Raw genomic sequence first — 16,195 nt, 5'->3', positions numbered from 1 at the left:
GGCTGTTAACCGAAAAGTTGGAGGTTCGAGCCTACCCGGTGGTTGTGCGGCGCTTTTTTTTCTGTGGGCTGATAGCTTTGAAGATATGTTCTGATGGTGGTGAGAGTGGAGCAGGACTGTCTCCGTGGCGTAATTGGCTAGCGTGATCGGCTGTTAACCGAACAGTTGGAGGTTCGAGCCCACCCGGTGGTGGTTGGGCGCTTTTTTTTCTTTGGGCTGATAGCTTTGAATATATGTTCTGATGGTGGTGAGAGTGGAGCAGGACTGTCTCCGTGGCGCAATTGGCTAGCGCGATCGGCTGTTAACCAAAAGGTCGGAGGTTCGAGCCCACGCGGTGATGGTATGGCGCTTTTTTTCTTTGGGCTGATAGCTATGAAAATATGTTCTGATGGTGGTGAGAGTGAAGCAGGACTATCTCCGTGGCGCAATTGGCTAGCGCGATCGGCTGTTAACCGAAAAGTTGGAGGTTCGAGCCCTCCCGGGTGGGGTGTGTGGCTTTTTTCTTTGCGCTGATAGCTTTGAAAATATGTTCTGATGGTGGTGAGAGTGGAGCACGATTGTCTCCGTGGCGCAATTGGCTAGGGCGATCTGCTGTTAACCGAAAGGTTGGAGGTTCGAGCCCACCCGGTGGTGGTGCGGCGCTTTTTTTTCTTTGGGCTGATAGCTTTGAAGATATGTTCTAATTGTGGTGAGAGTGGAGCAGGACTGTCTCCATGCCGCAATTGGCCAGCGCGATCGGCTGTGAACCAAAAAGTTGGAGCTTCGAGCCCTCCTGGGACTGGTGTTTTGCTTTTTTCTTTGCGCTGATAGCTTTGAAGATATGTTCTGATGGTGGTGAGAGTGGAACACGACTGTCTCCGTGGCGCTATTGGCTAGCGCGATCGGCTGTTAACCGAAAAGTTGGAGGTTCGAGCCCATCTGGTGGTGGTGCGGTGCTTTTTTTTCTTTGGGCTGATAGCTTCGAAGATATGTTCTGATGGTGGTGAGAGGGGAGCAAGACTGTCTCCGTGGTGCAATGGGCTAGCGCGATCAGCTGTTGACCGAAAGGTTGGAGTTTCGAGCCCTCCCGTTAGTGGTGTGTTGCTTTTTTCTTTGCGCTTATAGCTTTGAAGATATGTTCTGATAGTGGTGAGAGTGGAGCAAGACTGTCTCCGTGGCGCAATGGGCTAGCGCGATCGGCTGTTAACCGAAAGGTTGGAGGTTTGAGCCCACGCGGTGGTGGTGCAGCGCTTTTTTTCTTTGCGCTGATAGCTTTGAAGATATGTTCTGATGATGGTGAGAGTGGAGCAAGACTGCCTCCGTGGCGCAATGGGCTAGTGCGATCGGCTGTTAACCGAAAGGTTTGAGTTTCGAGCCCACCCGTGAGTGGTGTGTTGCTTTTTTCTTTGCGGTAATAGCTTTGAAGATATGTTCTGATGGTGGTGAGAGTGGAGCAGGACTGTCTTCGTGGCGCAATTGGCTAGCGCTATCGGCTGTTAACCGAAAGGTTGGAGGTTCGAGCCCACCCGGTAGTGGTGCGGCGCTTTTTTTGGGCTGATAGCTTTGAAGATAAATGTTATGGTGGTGAGAGTGGAGCAGGACTGTCTCCGTGGCGCGATTGGCTAGCGCGATCGGCTGTTGACCGAAAAGTTGGAGGTTCGAGCCTACCCGGTGGTGGTGCGGCGCTTTTTTTTTCTTTGGGCTGATAGCTTTGAAGATATGTTTTTATGGTGATGAGAGTGGAGCACGACTGTCTCCGTGGAGCAATTGGCTAGCGCGATCGGCTGTTAACCAAAAGTTCGGAGGTTCGAGCCCACCCGGTGGTGGTGCGGCGCTTTTTTTTTGGGCTGATAGCTTTGAAGATATGTTCTTACGGTGGTGAGAGTGGAGCAGGACTGTCTCCGTGGCGCAATTGGCTAGCGCGATCGGCTGTTAACCGAAAAGTTGGAGGTTTGAGCCTACCCGGTGGTTGTGCGGCGCTTTTTTTTCTGTGGGCTGATAGCTTTGAAGATATGTTCTGATGGTGGTGAGAGTGGAGCAGGACTGTCTCCGTGGCGTAATTGGCTAGCGTGATCGGCTGTTAACCGAACAGTTGGAGGTTCGAGCCCACCCGGTGGTGGTGCGGCGCTTTTTTTTTCTGTGGGCTGATAGCTTTGAAGATCCGTTGTGATGGTGGTGAGAGTGGAGCAGGACTGTCTCCGTGGCGCAATTGGCTAGCGTGATCGGCTGTTAACCGAAAAGTTGGAGGTTCGAGCCCACCCGGTGGTGGTGCGGCGCTTTTTTTTCTTTGGGCTGATAGCTTTGAAGATATGTTTTTATGGTGATGAGAGTGGAGCAGGACTGTCTCCGTGGAGCAATTGGCTAGCGCGATCGGCTGTTAACCAAAAGTTCGGAGGTTCGAGCCCACCCGGTGGTGGTGCGGCGCTTTTTTTTTGGGCTGATAGCTTTGAAGATATGTTCTTACGGTGGTGAGAGTGGAGCAGGAATGTCTCCGTGGCGCAATTGGCTAGCGCGATCGGCTGTTAACCGAAAAGTTGGAGGTTCGAGCCTACCCGGTGGTTGTGCGGCGCTTTTTTTTCTGTGGGCTGATAGCTTTGAAGATATGTTCTGATGGTGGTGAGAGTGGAGCAGGACTGTCTCCGTGGCGTAATTGGCTAGCGTGATCGGCTGTTAACCGAACAGTTGGAGGTTCGAGCCCACCCGGTGGTGGTGCGGCGCTTTTTTTTCTTTGGGCTGATAGCTTTGAATATATGTTCTGATGGTGGTGAGAGTGGAGCAGGACTGTCTCCGTGGCGCAATTGGCTAGCGCGATTGGCTGTTAACCAAAAGGTCGGAGGTTCGAGCCCACGCGGTGATGGTATGGCGCTTTTTTTCTTTGGGCTGATAGCTATGAAAATATGTTCTGATGGTGGTGAGAGTGGAGCAGGACTGTCTCTGTGGCGCAATTGGCTAGGGCGATGGGCTGTTAACCGAAAGGTTGGAGTTTCGAGCCCACCCGGCGGTGGTGCGGCGCTTTTTTTTTCTCTGGGCTGATAGCTTTGAAGATATGTTCTGATGGTGGTGAGAGTAGAGCAGGACTGTCTCCGTGGCACAATTGGCTAGCGCGATCGGCAGTTAACCGAAAAGTTGGAGGTTCGAGCCCACCCGGTGGTGGCGCGGCGCTTTTTTTTCTTTGGGGTGATAGAAGAAGAAGAAGAAGAAGAATAACTTTATTTATGAAGTCCAGCGAAGTTGATTTGGGGCGGGCCTAGGCGTCGGCCACGAGCCCTTGGGCTCGGGCGGCTTCCTCGGCTCGCTGGACGGCCCACAGTTGTTGTTCGAATGAGGAGCTGAGCAGAGCCCCCTCCCAGCGTGTCCTGCGGTCCGAAACTGCCTCTTCGTGGTTTTCATCGTTGCTTTCATCTAAACTCGAGCATTCCCATAGTATATGTGAAAGTGTCGCCCTTTCATCGCAAACCTTGCAGTTTTCTGTTAAATACAGATCAGGGTAACAGAGACCAAAGAGAACTGGATTCGGATAAGTATATGTTTGCAGTTGTCGCCACGCAACTGCCTGTTTTTTATTTAACCTGTTGTGTGGCGGAGGGTACTTTCGCCTTTCTAGCTTATAGTGCTGCGTTATTTCGTGGTAACTAGTCATGCGGTCCCCCCACTCCCACTCCCCCCCGCGTGGAACTTCGTCCGAGGCGGCGTCGGCGTTCGCAACGGCTCGGTTCGTGAGTGCTCGAGCCGCCGCGTGCGCCGCCTCGTTGCCGGCCAGCGGGGTTTGTGTGTGTGCGGGGGTCCATATGACGAAAGTGTCAAAAAAAGCGCCGCACAAACACCGGGTAGGCTCGAACCTCCAACTTTTCGGTCAACAGCCGATCGCGCTAGCCAATCGCGCCACGGAGACAGTCCTGCTCCACTCTCACCACCATAAGATTTATCTTCAAAGCTATCAGACCAAAAAAAGCGCCGCACCACCACCGGGTGGGCTCGAACCTCCAACCTTTCGTTTAACAGCCGATCGCGCTAGCGAATTGCGCCACGAAGACAGTCCTGCTCCACTCTCACCACCATCAGAACATATCTTCAAAGCTATTACCCAAAGAAAAAAGCAACACACCACTCCCGGGAGGGCTCGAAGCTCAAACCTTTCGGTTAACAGCCGATCGCACTAGCCCATTGCGCCACGGAGGCAGTCTTGCTCCACTCTCACCATCATCAGAACATATCTTCAAAGCTATCAGCGCAAAGAAAAAAAGCGCTGCACCACCACCGCGTGGGCTCGAACCTCCAACCGTTCGGTTAACAGCCGATCGTGCTAGCCAATTGCGCCACGGAGACAGTCCTGCTCTACTCTCACCACCATCAGAACATATCTTCAAAGCTATCAGCGCAAAGAAAAAAGACACACACCCACCCGGGAGGGCTCGAACCTCCAACTTTTCGGTTAACAGCCGATCGCGCTAGCCAATTGCGCCACGGGGACCGTCCTGCTCCACTCTCACCACCGTCAGACAATTTCTTCAGAGCTATCACCCCAAGTATTGCACAGACTATACTTGGGGTGATAGCTCTGAAGAAATTGTCTGACGGTGGTGAGAGTGGAGCAGGACGGTCCCCGTGGCGCAATTGGCTAGCGCGATCGGCTGTTAACCGAAAAGTTGGAGGTTCGAGCCCTCCCGGGTGGGTGTGTGTCTTTTTTCTTTGCGCTGATAGCTTTGAAGATATGTTCTGATGGTGGTGAGAGTAGAGCAGGACTGTCTCCGTGGCGCAATTGGCTAGCGCGATCGGCTGTTAACCGAACGGTTGGAGGTTCGAGCCCACGCGGTGGTGGTGCAGCGCTTTTTTTCTTTGCGCTGATAGCTTTGAAGATATGTTCTGATGATGGTGAGAGTGGAGCAAGACTGCCTCCGTGGCGCAATGGGCTAGTGCGATCGGCTGTTAACCGAAAGGTTTGAGCTTCGAGCCCTCCCGGGAGTGGTGTGTTGCTTTTTTCTTTGGGTAATAGCTTTGAAGATATGTTCTGATGGTGGTGAGAGTGGAGCAGGACTGTCTTCGTGGCGCAATTCGCTAGCGCGATCGGCTGTTAAACGAAAGGTTGGAGGTTCGAGCCCACCCGGTGGTGGTGCGGCGCTTTTTTTGGTCTGATAGCTTTGAAGATAAATCTTATGGTGGTGAGAGTGGAGCAGGACTGTCTCCGTGGCGCGATTGGCTAGCGCGATCGGCTGTTGACCGAAAAGTTGGAGGTTCGAGCCTACCCGGTGTTTGTGCGGCGCTTTTTTTTCTGTGGGCTGATAGCTTTGAAGATACGTTGTGATGGTGGTGAGAGTGGAGCAGGACTGTCTCCGTGGCGCAATTGGCTAGCGTGATCGGCTGTTAACCGAAAAGTTGGAGGTTCGAGCCCACCCGGTGGTGGTGCGGCGCTTTTTTTTGTTTTGGCTGATAGCTTTGAAGATATGTTTTTATGGTGATGAGAGTGGAGCAGGACTGTCTCCGTGGAGCAATTGGCTAGCGCGATCGGCTGTTAACCAAAAGTTCGGAGATTCGAGCCCACCCGGTGGTGCTGCGGCGCTTTTTTTTGGGCTGATAGCTTTGAAGATATGTTCTTACGGTGGTGAGAGTGAAGCAGGACTATCTCCGTGGCGCAATTGGCTAGCGCGATCGGCTGTTAACCGAAAAGTTGGAGGTTCGAGCCTACCCGGTGGTTGTGCGGCACTTTTTTTTCTGTGGGCTGATAGCTTTGAAGATATGTTCTGATGGTGGTGAGAGTGGAGCAGGACTGTCTCCGTGGCGTAATTGGCTAGCGTGATCGGCTGTTAACCGAACAGTTGGAGGTTCGAGCCCACCCGGTGGTGGTTGGGCGCTTTTTTTTCTTTGGGCTGATAGCTTTGAATATATGTTCTGATGGTGGTGAGAGTGGAGCAGGACTGTCTCCGTGGCGCAATTGGCTAGCGCGATCGGCTGTTAACCAAAAGGTCGGAGGTTCGAGCCCACGCGGTGATGGTATGGCGCTTTTTTTCTTTGGGCTGATAGCTATGAAAATATGTTCTGATGGTGGTGAGAGTGGAGCAGGACTGTCTCTGTGGCGCAATTGGCTAGGGCGATCGGCTGTTAACCGAAAGGTTGGAGTTTCGAGCCCACCCGGCGGTGGTGCGGCGCTTTTTTTTCTCTGGGCTGATAGCTTTGAAGATATGTTCTGATGGTGGTGAGAGTAGAGCAGGACTGTCTCCGTGGCACAATTGGCTAGCGCGATCGGCAGTTAACCGAAAGGTTGGAGGTTCGAGCCCACCCGGTGGTGGTGCGGCGTTTTTTTTTTCTTTGGGGTGATAGCTCTGAAGAAATGGTCTGACGGTGGTGAGAGTGGAGCAGGACGGTCCCCGTGGCGCAATTGGCTAGCGCGATCGGCTGTTAACCGAAAAGTTGGAGGTTCGAGCCCTCCCGGGTGGGGTGTGTTGCTTTTTTCTTTGCGCTGATAGCTTTGAAGATATGTTCTGATGGTGGTGAGAGTGGAGCAAGACTGTCTCCGTGGCGCAATGGGCTAGCGCGATCGGCTGTTAACCGAAAGGTTTGAATTTCGAGCCCTCCCGGGAGTGGTGTGTTGCTTTTTTCTTTGCGGTAATAGCTTCGAAGATATGTTCTGATGGTGGTGAGAGTGGAGCAGGACTGTCTTCGTGGCGCAATTGGCTAGCGCGATCGGCTGTTAACCGAAAGGTTGGACGTTCGAGCCCACGCGGTGGTGGTGCAGCGCTTTTTTTCTTTGCGCTGATAGCTTTGAAGATATGTTCTAATGATGGCGAGAGTGGAGCAAGACTGCCTCCGTGGCGCAATGGGCTAGCGCGATCGGCTGTTAACCGAAAGGTTTGAGTTTCGAGCCCTCCCGGGAGTGGTGTGTTGCTTTTTTCTTTGCGGTAATAGCTTCGAAGATATGTTCTGATGGTGGTGAGAGTGGAGCAGGACTGTCTTCGTGGCGCAATTGGCTAGCGCGATCGGCTGTTAACCGAAAGGTTGGAGGTTCGAGCCCGACCGGTGGTGGTGCGGCGCTTTTTTTTTCTTTGGGGTGATAGCTCTGAAGAACTGTTCTGACGGTGGTGAGAGTGGAGCACGACTGTCTCCGTGGGGCAATTGGCTAGCGTGATCGGCTGTTAACCGAAAGGTTGGAGGTTCGAGCCCACCCGGTGGTGGTGCGGCGCTTTTTTTTGGGCTGATAGCTTTGAAGATATGTTCTTAGGGTGGTGAGAGTGGAGCAGGACTGTCTCCGTGGCGCAATTGGCTAGCGCGATCGGCTGTTGACCGAAAAGTTGGAGGTTCGAGCCTACCCGGTGGTTGTGCGGCGCTTTTTTTTCTGTGGGCTGATAGCTTTGAAGATATGTTTTGATGGTGGTGAGAGTGGAGCAGGACTGTCTCCGTGGCGTAATTGGCTAGCGTGATCGGCTGTTAACCGAACAGTTGGAGGTTCGAGCCCACCCGGTGGTGGTGCGGCGCTTTTTTTTCTTTGGGCTGATAGCTTTGAATATATGTTCTGATGGTGGTGAGGGTGGAGCAAGACTGTCTCCGTGGCGCAATTGGCTAGCGCGATCGGCTGTTAACCAAAAGGTCGGAGGTTCGAGCCCACGCGGTGATGGTATGGCGCTTTTTTTCTTTGGGCTGATAGCTATGAAAATATGTTCTGATGGTGGTGAGAGTGGAGCAGGACTGTCTCTGTGGCGCAATTTGCTAGGGCGATCGGCTGTTAACCGGAAGGTTGGAGTTTCGAGCCCACCCGGCGGTGGTGCGGCGCTTTTTTTACTCTGGGCTGATAGCTTTGAAGATATGTTCTGATGGTGGTGAGAGTAGAGCAGGACTGTCTCCGTGGCACAATTGTCTAGCGCGATCGGCAGTTAACCGAAAGGTTGGAGGTTCGAGCCCACCCGGTGGTGGTGCGGCGCTTTTTTTTCTTTGGGGCGATAGCTCTGAAGATATGGTCTGACGGTGGTGAGAGTGGAGCAGGACGGTCCCCGTGGCGCAATTGGCTAGCGCGATCGGCTGTTAACCGAAAAGTTGGAGGTCGGAGCCCTCCCGGGTGGGGTGTGTTGCTTTTTTCTTTGCGCTGATAGCTTTGAAGATATGTTCTGATGGTGGTGAGAGTGGAGCACGATTGTCTCCGTGGCGCAATTGGCTAGCGCTATCTGCTGTTAACCGAAAGGTTGGAGGTTCGAGCCCACCCGGTGGTGGTGCGGCTCTTTTTTTTCTTTGGGCGGATAGCTTTGAAGATATGTTCTAATTGTGGTGAGAGTGGAGCAGGACTGTCTCCGTGGCGCAATTGGCCAGCGCGATCGGCTGTAAAGCGAAAAGTTTGAGGTTCGAGCCCTCCCGGGAGTGGTGTTTTGCTTTCTTCGTAGCGCTGATAGCTTTGAATATATGTTCTGATGGTGGTGAGAGTGGAGCAGGACTGTCTCCGTGGCGCAATTGGCTAGCGCGATCGGCTGTTAACCAAAAGGTCGGAGGTTCGAGCCCACGCGGTGATGGTATGGCGCTTTTTTTCTTTGGGCTGATAGCTATGAAAATATGTTCTGATGGTGGTGAGAGTGGAGCAGGACTGTCTCTGTGGCGCAATTTGCTAGGGCGATCGGCTGTTAACCGGAAGGTTGGAGTTTCGAGCCCACCCGGCGGTGGTGCGGCGCTTTTTTTTCTCTGGGCTGATAGCTTTGAAGATATGTTCTGATGGTGGTGAGAGTGGAACAGGACTGTCTCCATGGCGCAATTGGCTAGCGCGATCGGCTGTTAACCAAAAGGTCGGAGGTTCGAGCCCACCCGGTGGTGGTATGGCGCTTTTTTTTCTTTGGGTTGATAGCTTTGAAGATATGTTCTGATGGTGGTGAGAGTGGAGCAGGACTGTCTCCGTGGCGCAATTGGCTAGCGCGATCGGCTGTTAACCGAAAGGTTGGAGTTTCGAGCCCACCCGGCGGTGGTGCGGCGCTTTTTTTTTCTCTGGGCTGATAGCTTTGAAGATATGTTCTGATGGTGGTGAGAGTAGAGCAGGACTGTCTCCGTGGACCAATTGGCTAGCGCGATCGGCAGTTAACCGAAAGGTTGGAGGTTCGAGCCCACCCGGTGGTGGTGCAGCGCTTTTTTTTTCTTTGCGGTGATAGCTCTGAAGAAATGGTCTGACCGTGGTGAGAGTGGAGCAGGACGGTCCCCGTGGCGCAATTGGCTAGCGCGATCGGCTGTTAACCGAAAAGTTGGAGGTTCGAGCCCTCCCGGGTGGGGTGTGTTGCTTTTTTCTTTGCGCTGATAGCTTTGAAAATATGTTCTGATGGTGGTGAGAGTGGAGCACGATTGTCTCCGTGGCGCAATTGGCTAGGGCGATCTGCTGTTAACAGAAAGGTTGGAGGTTCGAGCCCACCCGGTGGTGGTACGGCGCTTTTTTTTCTTTGGGCTGATAGCTTTGAAGATATTTATTTATTTATTTATTATTTATTTATTAAAGGTACTTTCAAGGCCCGAAGGCACTACAAAAAGGAGTGGTTTGAACAATCGTAAGTGCAGTTAAAAAGTTAAAAAAAAAAAAAAAAAACAGAAAACAGGAAAAAAAAAAGAAAAATTCTACAGGGCATCATGTATGGCGAGCTTGAAGTCTTTTTGGTCCGTTATACAGGCGATGGAGGCGGGAAGGTGGTTCCAGGCGGCGCTTGTCCTTGGCACGAATGAATCATTATATAGTCTGGTGCGACAGGATGGTAGGCCCACCTTAAAGCGATGATCCATCCTTGGTGATATGAAGCGAGGTGGATGAAACAGGGCGTCCTTCAAATGGCTGTTATAATGATAGATTTTGTGAAAAAGGTTAAGGCGAGACAATGTGCGGCGCAATGAAAGATCAGGCAAGTTTAGGGTGCTCTTCATGGATGTGACACTGGAATGACGTGAATAATTCGATAAAATGAAACGTGCTGCGCGATTCTGAGTGGTTTCGAGAGATTGAATGAGAATGGCATGAGTTGGGTCCCATATGGCGCATGCGTACTCTAATTTTGGTCTGACCAATGTTTTATACAGTGTTAACTTGAGTGACGATGGCGCAGAGGAAAAGTTACGGCGCAGATAACCAAGCATGCGGTTAGCGTTGTTAATCACATATTCTGTGTGTTTATTCCAGGAAAGATTAGAAGATATGTGAACACCAAGGTATTTGTAATTGTCAACAGATGGTAATGGAATGTTATTGAGGGAATAAGTACGCGGACAGTGGGTGGTAGTGCGACGTGAAACTTGCATGCTCTTGCATTTAGATATGTTAAGTGTCATGAACCATGTGTTACACCATGCGAATATGCTATCTAGGTCGCGTTGAAGGTTAAGGTGATCGACATGACTGGTTATTTTCTGGTAGAGGACGCAGTCGTCTGCAAAGAGTCGGACAGTAGAAGAAGAAACACAAGAAGGAAGATCATTAATGTAAATTAAGAAAAGGAGTGGCCCTAAAACGGACCCTTGCGGTACACCAGATGATACTGCGGAATTAGGTGAACAAAAATTATTAGCTGTCACGTACTGGCTGCGGTTAGAGAGGAATTCTTTAATCCATGTAAGTACATTGGGGTCGATGTTAAGCTGAGTAAGTTTGAAAATGATTAGTGCGTGTGAAACGGAGTCAAATGCTTTAGCGAAATCTAAGTATATGCAGTCAGTATCAAATTCAAGATCTGCGTTAATAAACAAGTCGTTAGTAAAACACAGCAACTGTGTTTCGCATGAAACTGTCTTACGGAAGCCATGCTGATAAATGCTAAAGAAGGAATTAGATTCAAGGAATTCAATGAGGTGCGAGTATATGACATGCTCTAAGATTTTCACTGGAATGGATGTTAACGATATGGGACGGTAGTTATTGGGGGAATGTACATCACCAGATTTATGCACAGGGACCACCTTCCCAGTCTTCCAGTCAGATGGCAGTGTGGACGTCTGTAATGACTGTTCAAAAAGTTTTGACAATATTAAAGAAGAATAGACTTGAGTACACTTCAACATTTTTGACGAAATGCAATCTGGACCAGCTGATGATGACACTGTCAAGTTTCCAACAAGTTTTTCGACACCAACTGCATCAATGATAATAGGGTCCATTGGCAAGAAATCGGTGCTTGTTAACTGTGGAAATATAGTTGGGATGCTGTTCTGAAAGTGTGCAGCAAATACATTACTCAGAACGTTGCAGCACTCGCTAAGAGCGACTGGGACATCAGACTGTATTAATTGGATATGTCGCGTTGTAGTTCCGCTAATGATGCTCCAAAACTTACGTGGATTAGAGCGCAGCAGCGAAGGAAGAGTTTCATCGAAAAATACTTTTTTGGCTTTCGAAAGCGCAGTACAGAATTCTCTGTTAAATGTCTGATAAAAAGACCAATGGTCTGTTCTGGCTGTTGATTTGGCGCGTCTGAATAGCCGCTTCTTTTTATTGCGCATGCGTTTCAACGTGTTATTGAACCACGGAGAACGAGGATTCGATGAAACTTTTCTCTTAGGTACAAATCGGTCAATTAGGGCTAGCAGTTTGTTCTTATAGTCTAGCCAGTTCTGTTCAACAGATCGCTGCTCAAAACCAGCAAAGAATAGGTCAACAAAAGATTGTAACTCTGTATTCATTCCATGAAAGTCCGCTTTGCTATAGTCTTGGATAATTTTTGTTCTTTTCTTGATGGAAACCCGTGCTTTTATTGTGAAGTGGATTATGCAATGGTCGCTAATTCCCGGTAGATGAGTGAAGGGTGAAGCTAGGTCAGGTGTACTGGTAAGTACTAGATCTAATACGCTAGCGGAAGTGGGAGTAACGCGAGTAGGAAAGTCAACAAGCTGGGTAAAGTTGAAGTCGTGACAAAAATTCAAAAATTCCCTACTTTCACCTGAGTTGTGCTTTAAGGTAACCGGGTCTCTTTCCCACATAATGTCGGGAAAGTTGAAATCGCCAAGAATGAACAAAGGTGATCTCGGGTATCTGACGAACAGCTGATTGACAACATCATGCAAGTCATTGCAAAAGGATGATGATGCAGTTGGTGATCGATAGCAAATACAAAATATTATTTCGCGAGAATCAATGAGCACGCGGACACAAACAAGTTCAAGTGAAGACATAACAGGAATAATATGAGAGGCAAGATTATCGGCAACCGCCAGCAGAACACCCCCACCAGACCGGTAATCGCGGTCGCATCGGTAAAATTTGTAGTGCTTCTCACAATCCAATATTTCTTCATTTCTTACTTTTGTAGAAAGCCAAGTCTCTGTCAGACCAACAATATCAGCGGAACAGGAATCAATAGCAGAAGACAGTTCGACGCGTTTATTCAGGACGCTGCGTACATTAGAAAAGAAAAAAGAAGCGTTTCCTGCGCAGCAACGAGACGGGCGTAGCTATGAGGTGCTAGAAGTGTCAGCACGTGCAGGTAGAGAGGGTTCTTTGTCCTTAGCTTGGGGTGAATTGATTTCGCGAACGCTGTCGCTTTCTGCGCAGTAAACGTAAGTTTTCTTGTTCATGACCAGTTTGTTAACGCGTAGCAAATACGGTTGCCCGGCTGCCTTAGCAAATTCCATTAATTTCTTCCTTGAATTTCGCGTGCTTTTGCAAAAATCTTCGCTAGCTGATACACCAGTTCCTTTGAATTTTTGTCTCTGCATCAGGATAGCATCTCTAACCTTAAATGACGAAAATTTGACGATAATTGGCCGAGCTTTTTTAGCGGCGTAACTTCCTAACCTATGTGCTCGGGAAACTTCGGAGTCAGAAATGTGCATGTCAAGGTGTCGGGAGAGTAGATCACGAACATGGCCTTCAGACTGAGCCCACGTCTCATTAGGGCTGTCCGATATACCAAAAAACAATACGTTCTCTCGTCTGGACCTGTCTTCAAGATCGTCCAGTCGGGCACTGAGTGTCTGGCCTTGCACCTTGACAGTTTCAGCGATTAGACGTGGCACATCACTGACTACTGCAGAACCGTCGCATGACTCGACGAAAGCTTCCACCGCCGACAACCTTTCCGTTAAATCAGCAACAGTTTGCGCTAATGCCTCCTGTTTAGTCTTTAGGTCGGCAAGAGCTTCCATTAGCTCATCGTGACGGTGATCACCTTTTTCAGATAGCTTAGCGATCGCGTCTAGTATTTCTTTGTTAGTATTTGCAGGGCCAGGGTTTAGTTCAACGTCTCCACAACATAGTAGAAGCTTTGTGACATGCACGCATTCGCACACACATTCAAATATGACACTTGGGCACGGTAGGAGCAGCAGACAGACGTTACTGGTTCGCTTACAGTAGAGAGAAGGAGGTTTACTGACCTGCACAAAAAGCAAAATCGGATTTCTGAGCGACCGCATCGTTGCCGCTCCACCGTGCCCACTGAAGGAACAGGAGAATTCCGTGGTCTTTATATGCTCTTGCGTCGCTGCAGTCGCCCGCAGTGTTGTGGACCAGGTGACGATGGAAAGGATGCCACCGTCAGATAGTGGCAGATGACGCAGGGGCGTGTTCATCCAGATCGGGGCCGCCAGCAACACCGGTGAAGAGTAGTTGGCACGCGCTGGATTCGCACGCGATGGTAATGTTCCAAACCAGGCGACTAACTGCACAAAAAGCAAAATCGGATTTCTGAGCGACCGCATCGTTGCCGCTCCACCGTGCCCACTGAAGGAACAGGAGAATTCCGTGGTCTTTATATGCTCTTGCGTCGCTGCAGTCGCCCGCAGTGTTGTGGACCAGGTGACGATGGAAAGGATGCCACCGTCAGATAGTGGCAGATGACGCAGGGGCGTGTTCATCCAGATCGGGGCCGCCAGCAACACCGGTGAAGAGTAGTTGGCACGCGCTGGATTCGCACGCGATGGTAATGTTCCAAACCAGGCGACTAACTGCACAAAAAGCAAAATCGGATTTCTGAGCGACCGCATCGTTGCCGCTCCACCGTGCCCACTGAAGGAACAGGAGAATTCCGTGGTCTTTATATGCTCTTGCGTCGCTGCAGTCGCCCGCAGTGTTGTGGACCAGGTGACGATGGAAAGGATGCCACCGTCAGATAGTGGCAGATGACGCAGGGGCGTGTTCATCCAGATCGGGGCCGCCAGCAACACCGGTGAAGAGTAGTTGGCACGCGCTGGATTCGCACGCGATGGTAATGTTCCAAACCAGGCGACTAACTGCACAAAAAGCAAAATCGGATTTCTGAGCGACCGCATCGTTGCCGCTCCACCGTGCCCAATAGATATGTTCTAATTGTGGTGAGAGTGGAGCAGGACTGTCTCCATGGCGCAATTGGCCAGCGCGATCGGCTGTGAACCAAAAAGTTGGAGCTTCGAGCCCTCCTGGGACTGGTGTTTTGCTTTTTTCTTTGCGCTGATAGCTTTGAAGATATGTACTGATGGTGGTGAGAGTGGAGCACGACTGTCTCCGTGGCGCTATTGGCTAGCGCGATCGGCTGTTAACCGAAATGTTGGAGGTTCGAGCCCATCTGGTGGTGGTGCGGTGCTTTTTTTTCTTTGGGCTGATAGCTTCGAAGATATGTTCTGACGGTGGTGAGAGTGGAGCAGGACTGTCTCCGTGGTGCAATGGGCTAGCGCGATCAGCTGTTGACCGAAAGGTTGGAGTTTCGAGCCCTCCCGTTAGTGGTGTGTTGCTTTTTTCTTTGCGCTTATAGTTTTGAAGATATGTTCTGATAGTGGTGAGAGTGGAGCAAGACTGTCTCCGTGGCGCAATGGGCTAGCGCGATCGGCTGTTAACCGAAAGGTTGGAGGTTTGAGCCCACCCGTGAGTGGTGTGTTGCTTTTTTCTTTGCGGTAATAGCTTTGAAGATATGTTCTGATGGTGGTGAGAGTGGAGCAGGACTGTCTTCGTGGCGCAATTGGCTAGCGCGATCGGCTGTTAACCGAAAGGTTGGAGGTTCGAGCCCACCCGGTGGTGGTGCGGCGCTTTTTTTGGGCTGATAGCTTTGAAGATAAATCTTATGGTGGTGAGAGTGGAGCAGGACTGTCTCCGTGGTGCGATTGGCTAGCGCGATCGGCTGTTGACCGAAAAGTTGGAGGTTCGAGCCTACCCGGTGGTTGTGCGGCGCTTTTTTTTCTGTGGGCTGATAGCTTTGAAGATCCGTTGTGATGGTGGTGAGAGTGGAGCAGGACTGTCTCCGTGGCGCAATTGGCTAGCGTGATCGGCTGTTAACCGAAAAGTTGGAGGTTCGAGCCCACCCGGTGGTGGTGCGGCGCTTTTTTTTCTTTGGGCTGATAGCTTTGAAGATATGTTTTTATGGTGATGAGAGTGGAGCAGGACTGTCTCCGTGGAGCAATTGGCTAGCGCGATCGGCTGTTAACCAAAAGTTCGGAGGTTCGAGCCCACCCGGCAATGGTGCGGCGCTTTTTTTTGGGCTGATAGCTTTGAAGATATCTTCTTACGGTGGTGAGAGTGGAGCAGGACTGTCTCCGTGGCGCAATTGGCTAGCGCGATCGGCTGTTAACCGAAAAGTTGGAGGTTCGAGCCTACCCGGTGGTTGTGCGGCGCTTTTTTTTCTGTGGGCTGATAGCTTTGAAGATATGTTCTGATGGTGGTGAGAGTGGAGCAGGACTGTCTCCGTGGCGTAATTGGCTAGCGTGATCGGCTGTTAACCAAACAGTTGGAGGTTCGAGCCCACCCGGTGGTGGTGCGGCGCTTTTTTTTCTTTGGGCTGATAGCTTTGAATATATGTTCTGATGGTGGTGAGAGTGGAGCAGGACTGTCTCCGTGGTGCAATTGGCTAGCGCGATCGGCTGTTAACCAAAAGGTCGGAGGTTCGAGCCCACGCGGTGATGGTATGGCGCTTTTTTTCTTTGGGCTGATAGCTATGAAAATATGTTCTGATGGTGGTGAGAGTGGAGCAGGACTGTCTCTGTGGCGCAATTGGCTAGCGCGATCGGCTGTTAACCAAAAGGTCGGAGGTTCGAGCCCACGCGGTGATGGTATGGCGCTTTTTTTCTTTGGGCTGATAGCTATGAAAATATGTTGTGATGGTGGTGAGAGTGGAGCACGATTGTCTTCGTGGCGCAATTGGCTAGCGCGATCTGCTGTTAACCGAAAGGTTGGAGGTTCGAGCCCACCCGGTGGTGGTGCGGCTCTTTTTTTTTCTTTGGACGGATAGCTTTGAAGATATGTTCTAATTGTGGTGAGAGTGGAGCAGGACTGTCTCCGTGGCGCAATTGGCCAGCGCGATCGGCTGTAAAGCGACAAGTT

The 16,195-nt window shown here is 50.7% G+C and overlaps 1 protein-coding gene across 2 annotated transcripts; it reads right to left on the bottom strand.

Moving 5' to 3' along the window:
* Positions 1 to 9,561: 9,561 nt before the first annotated feature.
* LOC142786930 (uncharacterized) lies at positions 9,562 to 14,192 on the bottom strand. 2 transcript variants are annotated; one of them, XM_075884597.1, is made up of 3 exons: positions 13,285 to 14,192; positions 10,851 to 10,917; positions 9,562 to 9,757 (listed from the first exon to the last, which is right to left on the bottom strand). In XM_075884597.1, the coding sequence occupies exons 1-3, from the start codon at positions 14,176 to 14,178 to the stop codon at positions 9,750 to 9,752; spliced, it is 969 nt and encodes a 322-aa protein (XP_075740712.1). In that variant the 5' UTR covers positions 14,179 to 14,192; the 3' UTR covers positions 9,562 to 9,749. The 2 variants fall into 2 exon arrangements, with proteins under 2 accessions (XP_075740712.1, XP_075740713.1); XM_075884598.1 differs by lacking the exon at positions 10,851 to 10,917.
* Between the last annotated feature and the right edge of the window lie 2,003 nt (positions 14,193 to 16,195).

The sequence above is a fragment of the Rhipicephalus microplus genome, unplaced genomic scaffold (assembly GCF_043290135.1).
Source record: "Rhipicephalus microplus isolate Deutch F79 unplaced genomic scaffold, USDA_Rmic scaffold_39, whole genome shotgun sequence".
Classification (NCBI taxonomy): Eukaryota; Metazoa; Arthropoda; class Arachnida; order Ixodida; family Ixodidae; genus Rhipicephalus; species Rhipicephalus microplus.
This window is presented reverse-complemented; position numbering and strand designations above follow the sequence as displayed.